The 25,908-nt window shown below is 41.0% G+C and overlaps 1 protein-coding gene across 5 annotated transcripts in view; it reads left to right on the plus strand.

Annotated features, from left to right (window-relative positions):
- Positions 1 to 25,908, plus strand: part of mpp7a (MAGUK p55 scaffold protein 7a) — a 157,198-nt gene that overhangs the window by 101,338 nt on the left and 29,952 nt on the right. For 2 of the 5 annotated variants that reach the window (XM_023949912.2, XM_023949913.1), the window contains exons 7-15: positions 3,381 to 3,462; positions 3,757 to 3,842; positions 6,791 to 6,865; positions 8,179 to 8,375; positions 8,971 to 9,035; positions 15,202 to 15,222; positions 15,311 to 15,334; positions 15,722 to 15,754; positions 24,946 to 25,116. In XM_023949912.2, coding sequence (XP_023805680.1) covers positions 3,381 to 3,462; positions 3,757 to 3,842; positions 6,791 to 6,865; positions 8,179 to 8,375; positions 8,971 to 9,035; positions 15,202 to 15,222; positions 15,311 to 15,334; positions 15,722 to 15,754; positions 24,946 to 25,116 — 754 coding nt within the window. The remainder of the gene's footprint in view (positions 1 to 3,380; positions 3,463 to 3,756; positions 3,843 to 6,790; positions 6,866 to 8,178; positions 8,376 to 8,970; positions 9,036 to 15,201; positions 15,223 to 15,310; positions 15,335 to 15,721; positions 15,755 to 24,945; positions 25,117 to 25,908) is intronic. The other 3 variants (XM_023949915.2, XM_078938531.1, XM_023949914.2) reach the window with 2 other exon arrangements.

Here is a 25,908-nt window from a genome sequence, read left to right on the forward strand (position 1 = left end):
TCTCCACCCTGTTCTGGACAAACAGCGGAGCTCCTTCTCTAGAAGGCTCAGACAGCTCCGCTCCAAAACTGCCCGGTACCAGAAATCCTTCCTGCCAAATACTATAACCCTGTTCAATAATTCACAATGCAGAAGATAACCTTTGCACATTTTTTTTTCTCTTTTCTTTATTTTGCACATTTCTTTTGCACATCTCTTTACCTGCACTGTTATGTAAATAGCTCTTTAAATTATACCACATTTTCCTTGTTCTCTTTTTTTATTTTTATTTATATTATTCTTACTCTTTTTTTCCTGTCAGTTGTTATGGTAACGAACAAATTTCCCACGTGTGGGATCAATAAAGTATTTCTGATTCTGATTCTGATTCTGTCTTCTTGCTTACGGTCGGAAGTTTCTCCGAATGTCTTAACTGTGTACGTCATTACCTGTTTTCTTCCCTTCAAAGATTTATCCTTTACAGTGTTGTCTTTGCCATGTTGTCTTTTCCTTTTTCCTGGAAGTCGCATCGTTACCTCTAGAAAGGCCGACCTAAACCCCTGCTGAGGGCCCGCTAACATAAATGTAAAAACATGGTTGTAAATATCACCTTAGTTCAGGAGTTCACCGCAGTTAACCACAGCTCAAACAACCACCCTGGAGGTCAACAACTTCTAGAGGGAACGCTTTGAGACCTGTTTAGCCAATGCCAAAGACGCTGGCAGCTGTTGAGCAAAACCCTTTTCATGTTGATATTACTTTGCCTTCTGCACTGTAATGTTGGAATGCTATATTAAAGAGTAGCTACTTAATACTTGATCCAAAAGGTAACTGAGCAATGACTGAATTACTCTATAGTAAATATATAACTAGTTACAGGGCCAGCAGAGTTTCCTAACTCGATGCTCAATTACCCCTGCCCTTCATGATTTAGCCTAACACCTCACCTCTGCTACTCCTGATGGGGTGATTTATTCTTTTTAATTACTTAAAATATGGAAAATAAAGAGAGATTTATCAATGTGTGATAGTCAGATGTCTATCTGCGTATTCTTTGGATAATTGTTTCTTCCCTTGAGAATATTAAGTCAGATCGAACTACACAAAAGGAAAGTGTACCTATTTTTCTTTTTTCCCTTACTTTCAGTATACAACATTGTAGAGTGAAAGCAACACCAGAAGATCATTTATCTTGACATTTCAATATCTAAACAAAATGTAACCACTATTGACTGCTTTTAAAAATATGTTTGCAAGGGCTGATTGTTACAGTATGTCCCAAGGCAACACACACAATACACCCTTCACAGTACAAAGAGTATTGAGTATTTTTGAATTAATTGGCAAATTATTGATAGTTTTTGCTTAACATCATGGGGGTTAAAGTAATTCAAGAATGTCTTTTTCATCTCAGGGACAAACTTGTCTTTGGTTCATTATTGTCCAGTCAAATCTCCATCTTAACTTGCATTTTCTCATTAAAAAAAAATCAACTTTTGTTCCTAATTGCAAGGACATATATTTAATTAAAACCCCTTGTCCTGTACAGTTTTGGCCTCACTTTACCCCCTCTCATTTACTCATCCTATGTCTTCTCCCCTCTTCAGGCAGCTCGTCGTTTTGTGACTATCGTCTGTTCTTTCACTTACGCTGCACTCTGTTTCACTCTTGTTGCCACTGGAGTCTTTTGGCCTTCTTCAGTTTTTCTTATCAGAAGGAGCTCGTTCGACTACCGTGCCAGTGTGAGTTCAAACTAAGGCTGGCCAAATAATAAAGAAAGCCTCCACCTTTTCTCATAAATCCCAAACACTCTTGCTGCTGGATTGGCGGTCTGACATTGGCCCATCACATCACAGGGTCTTGGGTCAAACTAGGTTACTCAAATTTAAACATTTCACAATAACAGCAACTTTGAATAACTTACAAAGAGTGCAAGTAAAGTAAAATGATAAATATGTCCATGTTTGTTTTGTAAAAACACATAAAAAGTGGTGTTTTTGAATGGAGATAAAATTGTCTCTGCTTCCTAGAAGTTTGACCTCACCACTCCTATTTGCATTCTAAATGTGCTGCTCTATAATCACTTTTGCCACTCGAAATAAAAGTCAGTAAAATGGTCTTTGAGAGTGGCATCTGGGTTTAAGCGTGTGATTTAAGCCATGTGTGTCAAAACATGATTTATATCTACACACCATATGCGAGCACATTCCATACACAGGCCTTAGGCGGGCGGTGTGGAGTGTATTGTGCAGACAACCCATTGTCATCATAGAGGCAGAGTCCAAGGCTTCTGCTCCTCTGCTGTTTGGTTAGCCTTTAGACTGCCACCAGCCAGCAAACACCTCAGGGGACACAATAAAAACATCCATCATACCTCTGGCCATCATCCAACGGCAAAGAAAAAAAGCTCATATAAAAGGAAAAGAGAGAAATGCAATGACCACATGTCTGAATACTCTTGTGAGATTTCCTGTAGAGTCCCTATCTCGCCCCATTGTCTGTCAGGGTTTGTCTCTTTCCCTGTAATGCTCAATTCCTCCAGGCACTCGTGGAGAAAGGACTCTCTGTCTGTCTCGGCGTCGCAGACGGCTGCTTTAAGTCACAGCACGAGAGTTTTATGTGACCCTGACACCAGCTCTGGCAGTGCCTTCCTCTCCCGCTGACCTGCTCTACTGATCTCTTTCTAACCTAGACCTCTCTAGTTTCTTTAATAAGCACAATTATTCTTTTTGGTGTCGCCACTGTCTTATCCTAATGTCTTCTGTTGTTTTCGTGTCCATAGTCACTAGAACAGCCTTGGGGAACCCATTTTCTTCAAGAAAAACCATAAAAAAGAGACTGTGTTGTGATAACAACCAAAATGACACGATAATGGAGTTGCCAAAGTGGTAAAAACCAGAGATTTTCCTTGGATTTTTTTCAATATTTGTGTTGATGGCTGTAGCCAGAACTACGCCAAGGATGTCAGAAAGATTAATGAAAAAGGAGAATTGGTCAGAAATTGATAACAGCCTGTTTAATATAGAACTGATCATCTAATTGAGGTGGTAAGACCTCTTTGTTTATGCAACAAGAAATTGAAACAATCTTAGGGAGTGATCAAACGACTGCCAAAAAAAAAAATGCAAGGATGGTTTGCAGTCTGTAGACATGTTTAAACTAGACGGTCTGTCGGATCTATGAGCAATTTTTCTCTTCAACAAGTAATGAGGATTCAGTTCCAAACAGCCTTTTCTCATCCTTGCTCTTTGCAGGGTTAAAAGGATTTTATGGAGTTTATTTTTTCTAATTAGATGCATTTTTGTTGTGTAGTAAACCATTAATTGCTACATCTGCTTACCTTAGATAAAAACACCTTTTTACTAGCGCATGTGTAATGTTCAGTGCTGATTCCTTTACAGGGGGCAACGATAAGACGTGACGAACACACAGGCGCCATCGTCGTGGCCAGGATCATGAGAGGAGGACCAGCCGCCAGAAGCGGTCAGTTCTTATTTTTTGGCAGTTGTGGTCACGGCAAGACAAAAAAAGTGACATTTATTTGTCAGATAAAAAAAAAAAGAATGATGCAACATTCATGTTGCATTTTAAATTAATAGCATGACTATCAATATATGATATGATAACTGTTTGTCCACATGTGTTTGTGAGAAAACAAACTTTTTCTGATCCCATACGCTGCCTTGGAAAAAAATGTTGATGGATGCACCCACTTCTGCTGCAGAAAATGAAATTTAAATAGTCATAGATTTGTATTCTTATTTGTTGGGGCGGTAGGACTCATTCATGTTGGTGATGAACTGAAGGAAGTCAACGGAATCCCTGTGGAGGACAAGAAACCAGAGGAAATAATCCGTATTCTGGTATGTTCATTTACATTTTCTATTCCGTTTAGTCCCTTTTGGGGTCACGGGGATGCCGGAGCCTATCCCGGCCACTTGTGGGCGAAGGCAGGGGACGCCCTGGACAGGTCGCCAGTCTGTCACAGGGTAGAATGTCCACAAACACACACCCATTCACTCTCACACTCACACCTATGGACAATTTAGAGTTGCCAATTAACCTATGAAGCATGTTTTTGGATGGTGTGAGGAAGCCGGAGATCCCGGAGAGAACCCACGCATGGTATGTCTTATGCTTATATGCAAAGGCTCTGTTCCGCGGTTTCTCTTATGTTTTAGAACCACTCTCTTGGCGAAGATCACATTCCTTGTTTGTGATGGTGAAAACCTCCCTCACTGCTGTTATGACCCTGAGCCTCCCACCGCTGCAATAAAACCGAAGCAACAGCCTTTTTCCGTTGGTTTTTGCAAGCCTTTAGACCACATGTATATGAAATGTATATGACTGGACCACAAATATTGACAAAAATAGTCAAAAACACAAAGTTTTATCCCATTTCACTTGTGTTGGCTATACAACCCAAGCAGTCAAAGATAGTTTTTAGAATAACAGTGTAAGTATGAATTTTTCGTGTTCTAAAGTTGGATCATTTTGTTTCCTGGAATCAAAGTACCAAATGTTTCAATTCCTCAAATGACCACAGGAAGCTGGTAGCAAAAAGGAGAAATTTGCCATTGATTCCAACATTAAAAACTCAGACTTTACACCAGAAATAGATCCAGATTCATTTTATTGTCATATGCACAGCTCTCACTGTCACAGGGACTTGGTTTCAGTACAACCCGAACAAGATCAGACAGTCAACAGAAATTGTGGACTATGGTCATGGTAGCAAAAAGAAAAGTTGCATCTCCATACCCCATACAATACAAATATAGACATAAGAAATAAATACACTGTTTTAGCACAGAAGCACAATACGCATGAAAACACAGTACATACGCAAACACAGTTCACGGTTGACTGTCGAGCAGCCACAAAATGTGCCTACTGAAAAAAAGCCAGAGGTGGGGAGGGCGCATTGGCCTGTGTTTACTTAGCTCAAATCAGCAATCTTTTGGCAAGACGTTTGGGCAGGACAATTTTGACACTCTGTTGGGTCTACTCATAGATCCATACACTTGCCAGTCTTTAGACCAAACCCTTAAATCTGTCCTAGTTTGAGCCCTAATAAAGTCAAAATGACAGATTTTCTTAAAGGGCATACATATATCATGCAAAATCAACTTTTTTAACTTTTAGGTGTATTATAATGTTAATTCCTCACAAAACACAATCCCAAAGCAGTATTTTGCTCCATTCATGCATCTCTGAGTATCCCTCTAAAGCCCGGCTCTCTAGGCACCATGAGTGGGTTCTCACATTGTGATGTCACCAAGTGAGGAACAGCCCCTTTCAGGAAGAGTCTGTGCTGCCAGCACCGCCCCCAGGCTAAAGGCCTGTTCACACCGGGACGAATTTCGCCGGCGATTTTCGCCGACGTTTAACGCCTCGTGACTAAACAAAGGGCACCAACGAGAGTGTGCACACCGACGCGAAAAAACGCCACGCGTTAAAGCGTCAAAAAAAAAAAACGCCTAGGGTTCGTTTTTTTTTTTTCGACGCGTCGCGTCGAAATCTACTCGACCAATGAGAATGGCACTTTTGCTCACGTGTCTGGAGCTTCTGAAGTTACAGTAAAACACAACTTGGGGGCGCTCAAACACAAAACTGCCTTGCTGAGCACACATACCAGCGAAGAAGATAGACGCCAAGTAGCGTCTACACAGCCGCGAAGCAATAATGACGGACATTCTAAAATATCCCCGAACCAAGCACCAGTTGGAGCTACTGGTGCTTGAAATATTCATGTTTTCTTTGTTTGATTCTGACTAGCGCGTAAATACTTGCTCTCTTCTTCTGAGTGAAAAGCGACTTTAAGAAGCGTAAAGTTGCGCAGCGCCACCTTGTGTACAGGAGTATTTCTGTTTTACATTAAGCGCCATCTAATGTCAGGGAATGAAATTGCATGTTCACTCCACTCATCGTCAGCGAAAATCGCCTGGGTGTGAACACAAAAAACGTGGCGAAAAACGCTGGCGAATAACGCCTGGCGAATATTCGTCCCGGTGTGTACGGGCCTTCACACACACATCCACAGAGCTAGCAGTGATCACCTGAACGATTTCCTTTTATATTCACATCCTTCTTTGAAAGACTTCAGATGGATGTTATTTGTATTTGGGGATGAAACCCAGACACTCCGCAGAGGTCGGCTCTAGGTTGACGTCATGAAATGAGCGGCACCCACAAATAGCGAAAGACGGAGCCTCACTCAAGTCCTCTTACTTTCGAGTAGAATATTCAACCCCTCCAGAGTTGTCATTAATAGGAAATTCAGCAATATAAATTAAAAATATCCTATAAACCACACTTTTCTTGGTGTAAAATCTGACTTTTTAGCTATAAATACAAAATTGATTCCATTTGCAACCAGCCTCCATTGCCTTTGGTAGAACTGCAACAATTAGTACTGCCTGATTTGTGTAAAAATCAGGAGTAATAGCTGGAAGCTTGTGGTATATCTGAGATACGTATGAAGTATAGGATCAGGTCACACATTGGCTTATATTTAGGACATTCAAACTAGCTTTCTCACATCAATACTGCATGTTTTTCTCCAATAGTATAAAGTTGTGGACTCTCAGACCAAAGTTTTTGAATTAGTTGTTTGATCAGTCTTGCTGTTCATATAACTTGAGAGGTTTTTGTGCCCCACATAATGAATATTCCAAAAGGCATCAAAGAGAATCTGTTTTAGCTTTCCATTGTTGTGTGGTTCCACAGCTCTAACTCCACATGTCGTTGGGTAAATGTGGTTTTTCCATCACCTTGCTTAACCCTCTTCATCCGTCTTGCCTTTATGCAGGCTCAGTCAGAAGGAGCCATTACCTTTAAACTTGTCCCCGGTGTGAAGGAGGAGGCGCCAGTCAAAGAGCCAAAGGTAAGCCTCGTTGCAGCTCATTTTTTATGTTCACTGCTTGACCCGAGGTGCCCTTCTCTACACTTAATGTTTTTAATATGGCACTACTTTTTTTGTCAACACATGTGTATATAGCATCCAAGCTATCTCTATATCCATTGATTCATGTGTAGAGCTTGGTTAGAGACTCATGACCATTCATCCTAGTTCAACTGTCACTCTGGCATCACTCTCACCCACTGGGGTGTTGATACTTCATTTTTCAGTAGTTCATCTATCAGTAGCAGACAGAAGCTGGATCCACTCACTTATTTAAGCTCCAGGGTGTAGGCTCCCGATGATTACTCATACAGCAGCCCACCCTGTATGCTTAATGGATGCACAAAGGAGAGGGTGGGCCACTTGCATCCTTTGTCATCATGTAATGGTTAAATCTGTCCGTCTGTTTAATAAATCCCTCTGAATAATCGTCCTCGGCTGCCAAACAGTCAGCAACTCCTCCATAAAAATAGCCGGCGTGCTTACATCAGGTCGTGCAGATGCAACCCAGAAGAGCGAAGTGGCTAACCCATGTTGATGTCGGAACAAAACAAGCCCTAAGGGAAGAGAAGGAGGACATCTTGGTGCATGCACGTTTGAGTGGAAGCTGCTGGAGAGCGCAGCAGCCAAAGCAGCCGTTATATTCCAAACAAACGCTATCGGCTGCAACATAAATTCACCGCATAGCAGAAGCACTCTTTAAATCAAAAGGAGTCTGAAAAAGTTCATCACACAGTCTCTGTCCTGGACTGTCTGTTCATACAGGCTTTCTGGTCTTATGTTTTCTTTTTAAACAAGTTGTCCAAGGAGTAATATGTTATGCTGAGAGGACTTCATTTAGATGAAAGATGCAGCGAGATGCTTTAGGTTGCAGTTTGTGCTTCACAACATAACAAAGCTGATGATTTTCCTTTATGAGGTCAAACTTTAAAGTCCCACTCTGATCATCTTTTTGATCAATTTTAATTATGATTAGGCCGTTTTTAGCCAAAATCAAAAATACTTGTGTTGTTTTCTAGGACATAGTTTCTACAGAGCGGCAGGAGCTCACTAGAAAGATATATCTGAGTTTTGAGCTTAATTCTCTTTATATATGTCCTCCATCATCAGAAAAATGCCACAAGAACATATTAAAAACAACAAAATCACCATTTTCTTTGGATTGGGTTGTCAATGCCTAAGAAACTTTAGTGAAAAAAATTAGTTCTAAAGAAGTAAAAAAAACAGTTTGGATCACCGTGAGTTGCCAAAGCAACATTGATTTCCTGCCAATGGCCTCGTTTTTGCACATCCAGGTGTTCATGAAGGCACTCTTCGACTTTGACCCCAAAGAAGACAAGGCCATCCCATGCAAGGAAGCTGGTCTGGCTTTCAAGAAAGGCTCAATCCTTGAGATTGTGAGCCAGGACGATGCAACATGGTGGCAAGCCAAACATGAAGGTGACGCCAACCCCCGCGCCGGCCTAATCCCGTCCAGACAGTTCCAGGAGAGGTAAGGACCAGTTTTGTTTTGTTTTTCTTTGCCACAGAAGTTTCTTCCTTTATCTCTTTCTTTTTCTCATTTCTTTTTTCCCTTTCCTGCCTATCACTGCCAAAATAGTCTGGATTTCCGCACCGCGTCTGGCCCAAAATGAGTAATGACAGAAAATGATAGTGCTGGTACCGATCCACTTTGGATCTCAAGCGGACGGAAAAAACACACATCAGTGTAAGCTCTCCGTCACACGTGATGTCCAACACAGAGCTCAGGAGGCTGCGACAGGTTTTTAAAAAAATGTTTTGACAGGGTCAGGATGATCCAAGACTGGGAAGTAAAACTATTCACATCCAAAAAAAAGCAAAGAATGCAGGAAGAGATTGCACATTTGGATGCATTCTTGCACTTTTCATGATTACACACTGCCTTTGTCCTGAACTCCTTTATCAGTTTCTCTTTCTTTCACCAGCCTCAGCTGACAGAATGGAGCTGGTGGTGATTGTTGAGTGGGATCCCTGTAACAACACTGCTTTTTATTATTCCCTTAGCAGCCGTGAAAACTGATGGTTTTATTGTACCTGTCCCCCTATCCATCTCAATCCTCTTTCAGGAGGTTAGCTCTTCGACGGCCTGTTGCAACTCTTCCTATCCAGAGATCTTCAAGCAAGAGATTATGTAAGTACTTTCTTTTCGGCATAAGATCTTTTTTCATCAGTGGAAATGTCCTGTCTAGATCCCCCACTTGCTTTGGAGTCTGCTTAGTTTCTGCTTCTTTACAGACTTATCGTGCTATAATTCATTAAGAAGCTTTAATGCAAGAAGCAAAACGCTAACAATATCCAGCCCAGCCACCAGCACGTTTACCCATCTAATGACGGGTGAAAAGCCTAATGATGGGCTCACAATCTGATTCTAGAGGCACGGATGTGTGATAAAAGTTCAACCCAGCTCTGTGCAGCACATTAATCTGCGCTCCAACCCAGACCGCCGCAGTGAAGGCCCAGACACGGCTTCATCTGAAACGTGCCATAAACAAGGCTGAATGTAGGAGTTTGGGAAATGAAGGGATGGTGGCTAAATTACCCTGATAAATCAAGGATTGCTGATTGCTTCTTAATGACGACAGAAGACATAAACCATGTTGTACAAGAATTGCAGCAGAAAGAGTTTAAAGCAGTGTATCGTGGTTATAGGAAAGTTGTCAACACACCAGCTGCAGGGAAAAGGGAGAAAAAGCTGTTTGTTGAAACCTGTGTTTCAGTTTTTGGAGCTTAGATTAAAAGATCAAAGAATTGATTTCATTAAAATGCCTTAGGCTTTAGTCACAGCTGCTCTTATGGGTAGATAAGGGCTGTCTTCAGAGGAAAAAGCAAGGGCGCACACCGCTAGGTGAGCCTGTAGAGCAAAAATGTTGACGTAGGTAAACTGTACGGATTTTTAACTTTTTCATCCCGCCCGAAACCTGTGAACTATGCAAGTGGCCCATCATGTGATAGGTGCATACTCTGCATGCAGCCAGACTGTTAGAAATTGGGAAACTAGACAGAGCATAATGTGTGTGGACATCCTACAGGCGTTCTTATTTATCACCTGCACACTCTGTGCATGCAGCATTTGCGCACGGTCATGTGCTGGTACGCACACCTTAAGCTTTAGTCACTTGCACTTGTATAGGTCAACCCCCATATGGATGCTGCGGGTCTTTGGGTTGTCCAACAGGTTTGTAGCGAAGAGTGGCTCCAAGGGCTGCATCATAAGAGGGGCGCAGGTGTATTTTACAGTTCCCTTGAGCCTAGTGCGGCCACCTCAAGGGTTGTCATGAAAATGTAATGTACTATTGTCATTGTCGTGTGGTAAGTGTATTGGGAAGTATTTGTAAAGATAATGTAAGTTGCACACACTCATGACGTACAGGTGAGGATGTTACATAACACCCTTTACGCAGCACTAGTTGTTAATAGGGTGCGAGGATTGACTCTTTACTTGCAGCAGGCAATTCTTCTCACACAGGATGGGCACGTCATGAGACACAAGTGCCCAAGAGATGCCCATAGGACACCCACACAAACTACACTCTGATTGTCTAATTTCTTTATTTCTACCAGCCAGGTTGCGTGCAATGGGCGCACAAAGAGCATGACCTTTCCCAACAGCACTAGTGGGTGCAGTGCGCAGGATTCAGGGAGGATAGAATTAAAGAAAAATCAATATGATAAAGTGTGTGTGTTGCATTATCCTTTCAAATGCTTTACAATACACTTCCCACACGGTACTTTCCATTGTCATGACATCCCTTGAGATGGCCGCATGAGCATAAAGGGTCCAAGACACGCGTGCGCTCACCTTCACATGCAGCCACACCTGTCGACAACCCTCCACGGCTTGGACAACCCAAAACCGTTGTCTGAGTTTTTGTGATTAACCGGCGGAGTCCCGTGATTGAAAAAAGAGAAATTGGGTTGAATACGTGTAACTGCGAGTATTGAAACGTGAATAAGTGAGGTAACGCTGTATATTATAAACTCCAGTGCAAAATCATGTGAATTCTTGCACCTGCAGCCATAAGGTAACACAAAGCTACAAATCTAACCCACACAGTTTGAATTGTAATATTTATCTGTGTCACTTTAAAAGTTGACACCCAAAATTTAACTTTTCCAGGGCAAAAAGCAATCCCACTTTTTGAAGGGTTTTCTCGAACTCGTTGGAGGATAACTTCTAGGAATATGAATTCCTTAATTTTTTATATTTAAATCATAAAATCCTGTTTGCCCTCCATAGTTAGACTTTATATTGCTGTTTTTTTTTCACACACTCCAAGGAAAACAATCTTTTTCTGGTCTTGCAATGACCCCAGTAAACCAAAAAGCCTTTTTTTTTAACTGACAGTGTTTGGTTGTTTCTTCCCTTCTATTACCACATCTGACTGCTTGTTTCCTTTTACACAAGCACTTTATGTCGTTTAAACAAACCCTCTGCAGCACTGACCGACCTCCAAACTTACCATTAGCCTCCTTCACCTCGGCTTCTAGTCTATGAGTGAATTATAGATGTTGTCATTTCCTGGTTATGTTCAACCACATGCTGGCATTCACGGATGGCCAAAAATAAAAAGACAGCGCTCTGATGTTTTCTTTCTGTATTTTTTTTTTTTTTTTATTGGCCCGGTTCTCTTTATGAGTTATGGGATTTGTAATCCTCCTCCAGGTGTAAAAATAGTCCTCTGCAGCCTCCACTGAAGGAGCAGAAGTGTCCCGTTGTGCTACTTCTCAAAGTCCAACTTATTGCTGCGTTTTTTTTGATAGACGGTCTTTTTTGATAAACAGATGAGAACTAAAACAAGAAGCACGGAAATAACTTGCAGAGCATTTGATGGATGGAGGGGTTGAAGAAGGGGGCACATTCAGGAGCAGCCCAGGGCCTCTGGAGATGGAGATCAAGCTGGGCTCATGGCTGAGTTGGACCTTAGAGGTACAATCTGCAAGCTAATTGAAGAATACCATGGAGAACCTTTTGCTGTAAGTGGAAGGCAGAGGTGGTGATTGAAGGGGGTCTTTTCCTCTTCTTTTTTTTCCTCTCTTGGAGCTCCATTGGTTGTAAAAATATTGGTCTTGGCAGGGGTTGAGGTGATCGTTGCTTAACCATGTCCGTTCACTCTTAACATTTGCAGGACATAAATAATTCCTTCCCTTTCGTTGATCTCAGTGCTTTCATTAATACATTCTTTGGACATGAAACTGATCCTTAAATTGCCATTAGTTGTTCAAACCGGTTATTAATGAGCTGCTTGTTAGATCGGTTATTTTTGCTTCATCTGTGCAGCTGATGTGGGTTTTTTCCTGCAGCTTCTGCTCTCCGAACGTCCCGACAGCTTTGTTTTCTGCTGCTCTGGCTGACATGCAGACTTCTCTGCCGTCTCGCGGTGTAAAAGTCTGCCAAACACGTGGACACACTTAACACTCACCTCAGGGTCTTTTCGCTGTGCTCTCTCCATACATTACATCCCTCTTCTTCTCGCTCCTTCTTTCCACCAAGCTGCTGAACCCTTTCCAAACAGCACCCCAGATAGGTCTTAAGTGGCCCTGAACTTTGGCTCCACGTTCAGTTTATTTATCCATTTCATTTTTCAACTTAAACACTTGCAGATAGCGGAGTATATTGAAAGGAGCAACAAGAGAAACAGAGAAGTTATTTTTGATCCTGAGAGGAAAAGGTCAGATCACCCCAAAGAAGTTTGGAGGTATAAAATGTTAGACAGTTATGGACTGTCAGATCTACCCTCTGCCTAAAAGATCTGCAACTACTGCACGACGGGTATAATTTGCTTAATGGTTGAAAACAATCCAAAGGCTACAAATCTGGGTTTGTGGTTGAACTAAAGGAGAAAACATAATTTGGTCAAAGTTTTGCTTCTGATGTGTCTGATGAAATCTGATCTAACAAACGCAACATCTTCCTTTTCTTACATTCCAACCTCCATCTCACCCTTTGTGTCGTCCTCCGTGGTTTATTTGTGGCTTGTAAAGGGCATGTGATAAACCTCTAAGAATGTTTCTCCTCCCTGGGAGGGCATTCAGCATCCACTGAGGGCAGCATGCCGACTGGCAGCGGATGGGGCGACTGCCCTCAGAGAGCGTCTGTCAATGACCGCAGCGTGAGAGGCCAAGGCTCCCTGGAGTTGGGTAAATGATGGGCTAGGCTGCCACCGATCCAGCAGGCCTGGGCATCAGATCATGATTTCTACGTGCCGTTGGACAGACCCGCCATGTTATCGCGGGGTGTTTCATAAGCCTTGGAATGCCGCTGCAACATCATTAGACAATCCGAGCCATTCCCGTGGCAGATAGGCCCCAGATGAAAGCCTTCCAGAGTGTAATCAGGCAGCACTGGAAGGACTTTGGACGGCTTTATCATTCTCACATTGTCCTCATTGTTTGTTCTTTCAAGTTTTCCTTCGTCCTCCCCCGCTACAATTACCCTCTCCAAATGTGGTTTAGATGCTGGTTCAGCTTAAGATGTCATGTCGCAACAGAAGGAGGGCAACATCACTGGTAGAGCTAACGTGAACATGCCAAACAGGATGCCAGATAAAGGCGTTTGGTCCACACTTCAAAACCCGTCGCCGCTCTCCTCTGACCCCAAACAACCTTCACGCCGATCCGCCCTAGTGTTGACAGGTCATTAGTGTCAGCTGTGACGCTGCATCTCTCTGAGCTGCAGTGCGCTCTGGGAAAATATGGCGCAGTGCTGTAAGGTGAGCCTCATGCTGCGGGAGACGGAGTCGTGTATGTTTTGATTTAAGCTCGTTTTGGTCCAAATGGGAAGACGTGAAACAAGAGGAAACATCTGTAAATGGCTCCGAAAATTCACAATACACCAAACCAACACGCCCTCAAGACCCGGCATCAGTACCCATTCTGAACCCGTCTTCATTGATTCTCACAAACATCTGGAGTACATTCAAAACTACAAGAACTCTGGAATAAACACTTCACCATTGGTAAAATCAAGAGTGTAATGCTTTTAGCATTTTGAACTGTTTGAATTCTAGGTTGATGGTTTAAAGGTTGTCATTTTTTTCTTGTAAAGATGAAGTGAATGCTCCACAGAGCGGTACTCTGGATTGTGTATCTTTAGGTAAAAACACATTTGCAAAATCATCAGTAACTTAGAGGCATTAGCTGGTAGTTTGAATCCTTGTAGCTTTAGTCCCCCCCCCCACCACCACCACCACCACCACCTATTTTAAAAGGGAAAAAAAGCATTTATTTTCATCAAAGAAATGGGAAGAGAGAAAAGCAAAACAGATTTGTTTATTGTGGTTAAAGGAGTTTCATGTGTTGCTTAAAAGTGACAAAACCGACTGATTCTGTGCAAAAGGTGAGTCTGAAATTTCAGCAGCAAATGATGCTGATATATTGAGGAATATACATAACACAGAGGGATATCACTGTTGCCCCTGTACACAAAGATTAAGAAAACAGTGTCTTCAGTCAGGTTCACTTCAATGCAAAAGCCAACAGCATATCCCTCTGACCTGCAACAGCAGTAGACCTCACTGACATCAGAGGTTACATTAGTGCAGTTCTGAAGACCCACTGATTAAAATCGCATTTTTGGTGTTTCCAACATGTTCTTGTGGCATTTTTCTGATCATGGATGCCACTTATTTAAAAAATTAAGCTTAAAATTCCATTTTTGAGTATATCTTTATTCAAATTGTTGTAAATCAGGAGCTAATTAGAAAATGCTGTTTGAAAAATCTTGTAGTTGTTATGTAGAAAATATGCTGAGCGGGCCACCAGCTCCCTGCTCCGCTCCATTCTGGTGCATCCACAAACAGATCCATGTACGTCTTTGTTTTCCTCGTCTGAGCTGGACTCTGGCTCAAAACGGAACGGCTGGTTAGCTCCAGTAGTGCACACCATTTTTGTTGCACCGGTAATGTTAGGTTTAGGATGGGAGTAGTCCCACACTCAGACTGTCCAGACTGTCACCTACTGGTTTTTGTCTTTTCCCATTTTATTTGAAGTTTTTTCCTGAAAGTATTAGAAACAGGAAAAAAAAAAAAACTATTTACAAAATGTACTCCAATTGTGTCCTTTATAATCCATACATATCTAGCATAGAAGCACATGTGAAGTCACGCTTGTAGTTGTTCTAATTCTCTATGCATAGAATAGAAGAAGCAATAAAATAAATCTGAATAAGAATTCAAACCCCTCAGAATTAAAGTACAAAGGAGAGTTTTTTTTAGAAAGGACTTGACGGCGTACCAGCAAAAAGAGATTTTAACCCTTTTTTCTCATTGTTTCTTTGTCTTTTCTTTTGCTTTTCAAAGATGATGTGGAGGTGGAACTTGGTAGGTGTCTTCTTCTTGTCCCCACCTTAAATCTTTAATCCTCTAACAGTCTTCTAACTAAGAATAACAGCAGTTCTCGCTTCTTCAGCTCTCACAGATGAGGAGATTAAAGGTACTCATGTGCTGATTGTGACACTGTTAAGCCATTTATATGTTTCCCTCTTCATAATATTTCATATGTAAATTCTCCCCCCTGCTCTTTAGTCTGTCATTTAGTCAAAACTTCTGCTATTAAGAGAAAGCTTCAGCTTTGTGACTATTTCTTTGTCTAAATACGTTTGGCTTTTTTTATGAGCAAATCTTTAATCTCCCAACTTCCAATTATTCAAGTCATTTGGAGAGTCATCTGATTCCACAAAAAGGATGTACAGTTGTGTAAATCTTTTATGCATGCCTAAAGAGGTAGGTCTGAGTTTCTCACAATTCTAATTGTTTTTTTTATTTTTTACACGATGTTCCATTCTTCCGGCTTTTTCTTTCTTTTTCTTCTCGACACCAGAGGAAGCCGACGCTATTAGCGGATTCCACTTAGGTGAGACGACCTTCTTCTTTTCTTATGTGTTGTGTCATCAGTAGTGACTGCTGATCCTCCTTTCCCGAAATCCTCAAGTTGCCCCTCTGTTGTCGGCCTCTTCACTCTTCTGTGTTCCACAAAACACAAATTGTGTTCCCACTGGTTCCACTCTTTAAATGTAATCCGTGTCACCCATGACTTACTTTTGCTGCAAAAGTAAGAGCAGCGGTGTAGTTTTAAAGTCATTTTGCCCGTTAACCATGTGTCATCTTCTGCCTCTGCGTCTCAGGATGTCTCAGAGAACTGTTTTGGACAGATTTGGGTTAAAAGAACGGCTCATTTTCAGTACTTTGTTCTGAACGCTCGAGAGATGCTCTCATTGATGTGGTGCTGGTCAGATTTAATGACCATTACTGCTACCCGCTTCTCAACTCTTTCCAAACGTTGCTTTCAATTCTCCCCATCGTGTTCTTATTACCACTGTCATTTTTCCCAACAAATCATAAGGTATCGTCCCTCTGGAAGACCACAGCCAGCACTTACTTGCTCATATGTAAATCCGTCTCTTCATCCGTCTCCTCATTTGTCTTTATTTTGGTCTCCTGTTTTGTTTGAGGTTGAGGTCAAAAGGTGAGAGTTCATTTCAAGCTATGCTACACCACTGAATCTCCTCATCTCACAGGGTTTCCAGAGTACAGGCGTGTTCAGAAGCACAGCATTTGGGCACGGCTGTCGCTTCCCAAGGCCCAGCTTTCCCAAACAACGTTCCTTTTTTTTCCCTTCTATTCCACCGTCACCCTACCCCCTTCATGAGGTCAGCGACCTCAGCCTCTCCTCCTCCTCCTCTTTAGTACTCAAGCAACATCAGGAACTCCTGCGGGGTCGCAGCATTTTAACTCCAACAGGCCTAGAACGAGGTTTCGCTGAAATGAGAGAACCTCAGGAGGAGAAGCTAAAAAAAAAAAAAATTCGAGTTATAATAAGTCCACTATGGAAGTACTTGCTACTTTGGTTTTTAGCCTGTTGGATGTGGTTGTCTGATTTAAAGTTGGCCCACAGTAAAAGTTTGAAATCTTAGAAACATGTGCAGAAGCCTACTTATGCTCCTTAAAAGCTACTGGGATTGCATGGACAAGTGGAGGATGTGGTGGGAAGTTAATTTAGGCTATTTCTTTCCTTTGCGCCTCTTATCAATGATGCTATTGGGGTATATCTTAAAAAAAAAGTAGTCCTAGGATTTGCACCGCCTCATTTTGGGAGTTTAAAGATTCCAACCTTTAAATAAATCCTGAACTGTGGAATAAAACCATAAATGAAAAGCATGAAAACATGTTGTAGCGTTTATTGGTCACCTTAAAGTAATCATAGGGTTTTAGTTAAAGGTGACATACTTGTATGTATCCAGGATTGTTTGCAAACATTTAACACTAATAAATATCTTATTTTTTGCACTATTTCTCTATTTAAGCCTATAACTCTTGGGTTTAGTACTAGATTCTAAAAATCTGGGTCTTGTAAAAATGTTTGCGCCTGTAGTCGTCCCTAAGCAACGCTGTTGATGAGTTCGCCACAGCAACACAAACTTGTTTGAAGTGCATCTGTTGGCTGCAACCCAGCTGCGAGTTGCTTTGTTGAAAGGTCGTATAGGCCCTTTACTGTATCTCCAGGCTGCTGCTGAAAACAGATGCTTGATGCAATCAAATATCTTAAGATCAGTCATGGAGCTCACTTTATTACGGAAGCATAATCATTCCCACAGATGCCTGTTGTTGCAGTTGTGTGAGGGGGAGCATTTGTAGAACACATACAGTTCCGGAAATATTTGTGCGATTACTTAATTTTTTGCAGCCTTTTACCCAATGCATACTCCTGTAGTGAGAGAGTAAATTCAAATTCAAATACACACTTTTTGCCTAAAACTTGTTTTTTTTTTTCCCATTCATATTGAAGTGAGGGTTAAGGAATTACAGGTTTTATATTTGGGTTTTTCCAGAAACAAAATGGAATAGGTTGCTTAGAACCTAAACCATGAACCGATAATGGCTTCACTTTTTTTTTTTTTTTTTTTGGGGGGGGGGGTCTGTTTTGATTGATTGATTGGTTTATTTCAAGCAATTTTAACAATAAAAACAAAGGAAAATAAGAATATAAAGATTATACAGATATATCAATAGTGTTTAATATATTATTTCGTTAATTGATTAAAGATCAGTAAAAGAAAAATATGCTTTACAGTATATTTGTTCTTAATCATTAATAGGTATATTTGTGCATGAAATTCACTCATAACACATTGAATCTATTAGATGTAATTTTTGTCGAATAGACTAAAAGTTGAAAGAAAGTGGGAAGAAGCAAATTTCTATAATCCCACCCTTAATATATTTTACTAAACTTTGTTTAAACGACATAGTTGTCAGAATCCAGTGGTTTTTAACGTCTTTTTAAAGTTATTAATGCTTTTTCGTCCAAGTACAAATTATTTATCTAGAAACAAAGATGAAGGACTTAGTACTTATCAGAAGATATCATAACACTGTATAAAAGACAACATTACTACACTTTGAAACAATGCTGGAGATATTTTACAATTTTTTTAAGGCTGTTAATGCTTTAAAATACAGAAACGACACAGGCTGGAAAATAAAAAATATGTTTAGCAGAGAAATGTACTGATATATTGTAAATAAATTATTCTTAGATAGCGTTTTTACTATCGTACTTTAGGTCCCAAAGCGCTGTCCAGTCACAGTCCCATTCAAACATTCACACTTATTCACACTGGCGCCAACCTATAACCACTAGGAGCAATGTGGGGTTCAGTGTCTTGCCTAAGGACACTTACACACATGGACAAGGAACCAAACCGGCTTTCCTCCAATCAGAGATTGACCGCTCTACCTCTTTATCCTGTTTGCCATTAAGTTTTATGTACTTTGTTAAATTTGAGTTGATTTCACACGTCAACAAGAAAACTGGCCACTCTAAAAAGTCCTCTATTGTTAAAATCCACCTCCCACCACCACATTTACTCATGAGATATTTTTCAACTTATATATGATATATACTACTTCAGATTCACACTATGGCTAGTTTTGATTTCACTTTCAGTAATGAGCTGCACTCATTTCCTCTCTTTGGTTTGCTTGAATCAACAAAAAGTCTGTCAGCAGTTGCTCTGAAATAAACTGCATTACAATTCATGTTTCCAAAACAACCAGGTATGGTCCGTGCCAAAGTTGAGCTTTTTACAAATGATGCGAGATTTAAGAGAAAACAAACTCTGTGTGCCAGTGTAAATGTTTCTTGAAAATAAGAGAAAAAAACTTTTAGTGTCTCCAAATAGTTCATTAGGTTGAATGACGAAAACATAAAAGATTGTGGGATTGAAACAATTCATGATTCAAACCATGCATAACAGATTATCTATTGTGAGCTCAGACTCAGCCAAATGCATCAACAATGATTAGACATTGCTTCACAGAACAGACAGACAATGACCCAGAAGGAGGAGTAAATCAGTCCAGAAGGAACAGAATTGGGACGTTTTCCCATGGCTGAGCCATCACCTGATCCTGCTCTTGATATAGTTGCACTTCGATTGCTGTAGAGCTAAATGAAGACAGACCCATGGTCAGTCAATAAATGGGTCCAGCTGTGGTAAAGGGCAGGGAAAGCATCACAAATTAGAAAGTGATGTCCATGTTTTCCAGCATTCAGGCCATCATTGATTGCAGTGGATTATCAGGAAGTATATTAAATCTGAATTTGATGCATGAGGATCCTAATTTGGTTTACTTTAGAAGCCACAGGGACGGAGATCTCCACAAATCCAACTATACAACCAGCCAACGCTTACAATGGTTTTCTAGTCACAATACAAACCTCTGTGTCACTGTTTAGTAAATGTGTCTGGTTGTGAAATTAAACAGAGTAAAATGGAGGCTGTAGTACAAATAGAGTGTAATTAGGGACTTGTACTTATCAATTTCTGCGCTCATAATTCAGGTGTTGATATTGTTTTTGGCTGATTCTTTTGTTTAATATACACATTGTCGAGAGAAGCTGTGTAACAGTGGACCTGTTACCACACAGAAACGCATCTTCCACCATCGCTTTCTTTCTTCTTTGCTGTTATTGTAGAAAATGATCTCACGGAAGCCTGGAGGAAACCTAATCCAGCTGTGAGACAGTCTACGTGGGTGAACAGATTACGTAGAAATTATATCAATCAAACCTACAGCAACAGGTTAATTAGAGGAGCAGAACTTCCTGTTGAGCTTTCATGTTATTGATAGCTGACTGTTGCCCCTCTCATATTTTTCCTAGTTGGCCTTTTAACCCTCAATTGACCCAAACTGAGAATTATCTGGATTTTTTATTATTTATTAAGTCACTGGGGACTATATCAGTAATATTTAACACCATTTACATTATTTTGTATAGTAAAAACTACGGTAAGGGAAAAGCACTTAGATGTAAAATAATTTTTTGGTCAGTAGCAATAACAATTAAACATTAGAAATTATAGCATAAAGTATTTCACTTGATGCTAAATGTCATCTTAAGAATTAAAACATGTATTTTCCATAATACTTAAACAGAACATAACATTTAACCTACAGGATTTTTTTTTAAATTGAAAGAAAATAAGAAAATCTTAGTAAAGTTAACTATTCTAATTTACACTTTAGTCATATATACCCTTATGGGTGGACGTGGGCTTTCTGTCTGTGAAAAAAATGGCATTTTCATGAAGTTTCTTAAGGTGGCCGCATGAGCCCCAAGACACACCTGCGGTCCCCTTTAGATGCACCGCACCTCTCTAAGATCCTCCACGGGCCCAGACAACCCAAAAACATGCAGCACCCGTACGGGTCAACCTCCCATCCAGGTGAATGTGACCAAGGCTCCAACCGACTGAACTTTCAACATTAGAGGTCTTTAGAGCTTCTTTTAGAAATTTTTTATGGGATTTTTTTTAATGCCATTTGGAATCAAAGGCTTTCAAAAAGCCAGTGGACAGCTGCTGATGTCCAGTGACTCTAAAATGTACACTTCTGTGCAAAAGTTCTTGCCTAACCAAATTACGTTGGTCGGTACACAAACCAAGTGGGCAAACAAAAGAAAAAATCTATATCAAATCAATTTGTTGTGTTCCTACCTTCACCGCACAAAGTGAGGGGTTTTTTTGGATTACATGCAGGTGTTTGATCAATTATACCATAGAGGTGCTGATGATGGTCAAAGTAAGAAGTAGGTTGAAACCCAGTCATGAATTGAAACAGAAACGGCTGTGCATGAGGCAAAAACTGGGCGAGTAATGTGGCATGGCCCCCTGCAGAGCCCTGATCTCAACATCATGAAGTGTGTCTGGAATTACATGAAGAGACGGAAGGAGAAGCCTACGTCCACAGGAGATCTGTGGTTGATTCTGCAAGATGTTTGGAACGACCTACCAGCCAAATTTCTTCAAAAACTGTGCAAGCTTGGCTAGGAAAACTGATGCTATTTTGAAGGGAAAAGGTCATCATACCAAATTTTAATGTAAGACTTCTGTGTATTGATTGTGTATTTTTAGAAATACACAATCAACACTATCATTTTTGAAAGCTTTCTTTGTATTCACAGTACTGTTGATTGCTACTGTGCTACATGAAGGTGTCAGTCATGGTTTGCTCAGGTCTGGGCCTCTAGTTCAGATGCTCTGGAGGTTTCCCTTTAACCCATTGGAACCCAGACCCATTTTCCTGAAAAGGAATTATGTGTAATATACCACAGACCAAGGAATACATTTCTGCTGTTTTTCTGTTACACTGATGTCACCATGGGTTAACAGAGTTCCTATGATAATGGTAAATGGCGTATACATAAAGCACTTTTCTACCTTCCTTGTAGGCCCAAACACACACATTCACATTCCTCCACTGCTTAAACATTGGTGCCAATATTTCGATCAGAGCACCACGACCGCCCCACACACATGGGCATCATGGGCTGGGGAGATTGCTGCATGTATTTTTTTGAATTATGGGTAACTCTATTTTCACCTATGATTGTAGAAGGTAGTGGACTTCCCAAACTGTTGCTTGTCCAAACTGAACCTATATCATAAGCAAAAAAAAGTTTGTTTGTATTTTTAATCAGGTACACTGTTGACGTAAAATATATCAATAAAAGTTTTGTAACCAGGACATTTGCAATGGCATGGCCCCTCTCCTGCATTCAGCTCCCTAAACATTTTGTTACCGCCATGTTTAAAGAGGTTTAACATCTCTTCCTGGATACGACAATAATTAAAATGGATCCTTTCAACAGAAACATTTTTCTTTCAATTTCGGGGTTTATGTACTTTAGCACAACTCTTTATTTTATGTGCTGTTGGGAGTACGGCGTTTGTCGGTGTGGAAATCATCTTGCTCTCTAACCGCCTTCCATGTGCCTTCCTCATTCACTCGAGCCAACACAGTAATGGTTGTACTTAATAAGACAGGGAAAGCTGGTAATGCTTCCCACATTTTGGTGCCCATGAGTTGGACTAAGTGTTACAGCGTCAAACCGCAGCGTGCCGCATTGAGCCAAGGGTTTAATCTAGTTTAATCCCAAGCCGCCATGCCTGGTTAATTCTATAGATGTCGTCTACAGGGTAGACAGAGCCAGGATGGCATTGAAGCTGTCAGCACCTTCTTCCTTAGTTAGGCCTCGGGCCACAGACAGCAGTCCTGACTAAAGTGGGGCCCCTCAAGTTGGTTTCACTTAGAGGTTTTTTTCTCTTCTTCACAAAATCAAGTTTGTGTTGATGGAAATTGGCTTTCAGTCTTGTCACCTTTTAGGCATGTAAAAGATGTGAAGACTTTTGTTTTCATAAGTCATTCTGTCGGGCTCCCATTGTGGAACATTCTTTTTCAGGTGCGGGGTCTAAGTAGATAATGTGGGGCGGCCCTTTAATCACAAATTCCAGAGACTTCTGGTTGCTTTCTTTACACATTTCCTAAATTTCCTATGTGGCTGTGAGACATTATCATACTGGAAAATGGGCTCAGAGGACTGTAGTTTATTTCCAATCGAGTGTGTGTCTCTGTGTGTCATCAGCTCATGTTTACACAATGTCAACATTTTTTCTCGCTCCATTTTTTTTCCCCCCCTAAAAGACTTTAAGATGGTTATTTATCGAAGTGAGCTTGGGAGAAGGTTCACGTTTTTTGGATGTCCAACTTCAAGATGCCGTTCTGCTAATTTACCCCCTAGTTGGAGCTTGAAGGTCGTACCTCAACACTGCATGACTTTTTTTTTTCCATTTCAAGGAAAGTCAAAGCAGAGCTATTGTCAGCAAGTCTGATTTGACTCATCAGAAGTTTAAAGGAGGTATTGGATTCTAATGGCAAACATTCTTCCTTTTTCATGTAAGCCTTGCGCTTGTATCATCCTTTTACAGACATGATTGGTGCACCAACATATCTGTCGTCTCCATGTCTATGGGCAGGCTTCCACCAGTTAAAGACTTACATCATGTATTCTGCCTAATTCGGTCTTTGTCAACAGAGGATGAAGTGATTATTGAGGAAAAGTGCAATTCATACTTCTGCACCAGATGCCAATTCCTTTATTTTGTAAAAGAGCTTTTTTTTGTTAAAATTGCATCATGCTTAGATAAATTGCAGGAAAAAGGGAAGGGAAACTGTGCACCTGCTCTCCCTGTGGCAAAAAGCAGAGACTGTTCTTGCCGTGAGCCAACAGAACAAATGACTTTCATCATTAAACTAGAGGCTTAATTACAAAGGAGGCCGTTTCTAATGTGCTAAACGACTGAGCGGTGTGGTTTTTGAGGCTTTTGAACTTTCAGAACGCGTCTGCTTGCTTTCAGTGGGATATCACCAACGCTGCACTCCTAATGTTTATTGTACCGATGGCAGTCTGGTGGATATTGGTTACAGTTTGATGTCTTTTTACAGGAGAAACACAGATGAGCCGTGTGTTTTCCACTGTGAGGTCGAGGGTAATAATCCCTGGTTTGGGAGGTGGGGAATGGAGCGATGATGCCGAATGAATAGCTCGACCACAGGAGAAATGTCGCAGACGACACAAGCCACAGCTTACCCGCAGTGGAACAAAGTCTGCCCTAAATGTTCAGTGTAACATTATACTCCGTTATGGACCACATGTGCCCATTTCTACTGAGGCAAAAAAAGAGAAAAACAGTAGGATCTTATGACTTACAGTGTGTTTCATTTGTAAATCTGTATTGCTCTACAGTTCCATCCCTCATTAAGGGGCTGTATGGAAAAAGCAGAGAGAAATGTAGACTCTTTTTGCCTCCACAACCCACTGCGGTGTTACACGGCTTCAGAAACTATAGGATGAGAGAGCTTTTAAAACTCCCTCAGCCCATAACTTTAGATTTGAAATGGCATTGTATCTTTAAGTTTATTTATTGCTTAGGGAAAAACAGATGGAAAGCCAGAATGGAAGGCAGTAGGGAAATGAGGTGTTAGACATGCTGGTTTGTAAAGAGATGACCTTTTTTGAAGGGATCTTCCACCATCTGCAAGAAATTTGAATCCAGCAATCATTCAGATGCTTTCATTGACTCAATATGGGTACAAACCTCAATGCAGTAGATTCGGCTGCAACTTTTACTTACCCTAAACATTTTAAAGTCCATCAGACACATCCATCCATCGATTTTCAGAACCTGCTGAATCCCTTTCAGGGTCACTGTGTTGCTGGAGCCTATCCCAGCTACTGTTGGGCACATGTTTCACATGGCCACACAGACACATGCACACCTAAGGACAATTTAGACACCAATTAACCTATGATCCATGTTTTTAGCCGGTGGGAGGAACCCAAAGAAAACCCACTCGTGCACAAGGACAACATGCAAATTGCACACAAACAGGACTTGTTACCCCTGTGCAGCCCTCAGACCCAAACTGTAGAGTATTAGAGTAAATGCAAATCCCTTTGTCATTTGGCAAACTCTTCTGATTGTCTAGTTTCTCTATTTTTAGTGTGAATTTTCTTTCTGCTTTAAAGCATCAGACGTCTTTCTTTTCATTTTAATGGTATGAAATAATAAAGTTTTACTTAAACTGATGATAGTTTATAGCAAACAGATGAAACGCACAGCTGCAGATGCACCAACATCCCCAGCAGCTCCGGCTCCAAACCTCTAGATGAAAGTTTTCTCTCTGTTTTCTCATCTCTAGCTGGCTTCAGAAGAAGCTTCCGCCTCAGCAGGAGAGACAAGAAGACAAACAAGTCGATGTACGAGTCAAAGAAGAGTGAACTGTACGACACAGCGGACGTCCCCACGTACGAGGAGGTCGCACCCCACCGCAGGCCGAGCGGAGCCAAATACCGACTGGTTGTGCTCGTGGGTGAGTCAGGAGTGGAATCCAGACTTGGCTAAGTCAAGATTTTCTCAGATTTTAATGAAAAGTCTCACTTTCTAGGTAGTGACAAGTACAGATGACACAAACGCCTCAGCACGATTTTTGTCGATCCAGAAGCTCCAGGTGGCTTGGCCTCGAACTAACCAGCAGTCGCTTAAAGCTCTGTTAAACCGACACAGCCGACCTCATATTTATCAGTCGTATTTCCCGCCGTCTGCTTCACTTCACTGTCAGTGTCTCCTGAATTATTGAACGCTGATGGAGTTGTTAACACGGGGCTGCAGAGACACCCCCCCCCACACACACAAAGAGCTGTGTAACCTGCCAAGGTCTTGAAATGAACTCAGCTGCTTCATGTGAAGTTTTTGTGGTTGAAAGGCAAGTGTTACCCATAAACAGAGGTACAAGATAGAAAAACAGGTGCAGCAGGTAAGATGACGATATTTCAGTTTTAACCAAAACATTATAAAGTTTCTCTAAAAATGTTTGATGATACCTTAACTTTACTCATCAGTTTTGTTTTCCAGTAGATGTTAAAAACAGATGGCATTTGTGATCACAGGGCACATTTGATTATATCGTGCTGATTAAAAGCCATTTCTTCATCTCTTTATACTAGTCTCCATCTTGGCAGGATGTGATGATGTCAAGTTCTGGCCTTTCTAAAAAGAAGTTTACAGGACAAAAAAGCCTCAAAGTTGTTGCAATAGGACTCAGCGTAACATTGAAGATCCAACAGAGGCATCATTGTTTGAGTTCATGTTTAAAGACCAACTC

The sequence above is a fragment of the Oryzias latipes genome, chromosome 20, assembly GCF_053564925.1.
Source record: "Oryzias latipes strain Hd-rR chromosome 20, Olatipes_Hd-rR_3.1".
Lineage (NCBI taxonomy): Eukaryota > Metazoa > Chordata > Actinopteri > Beloniformes > Adrianichthyidae > Oryzias > Oryzias latipes.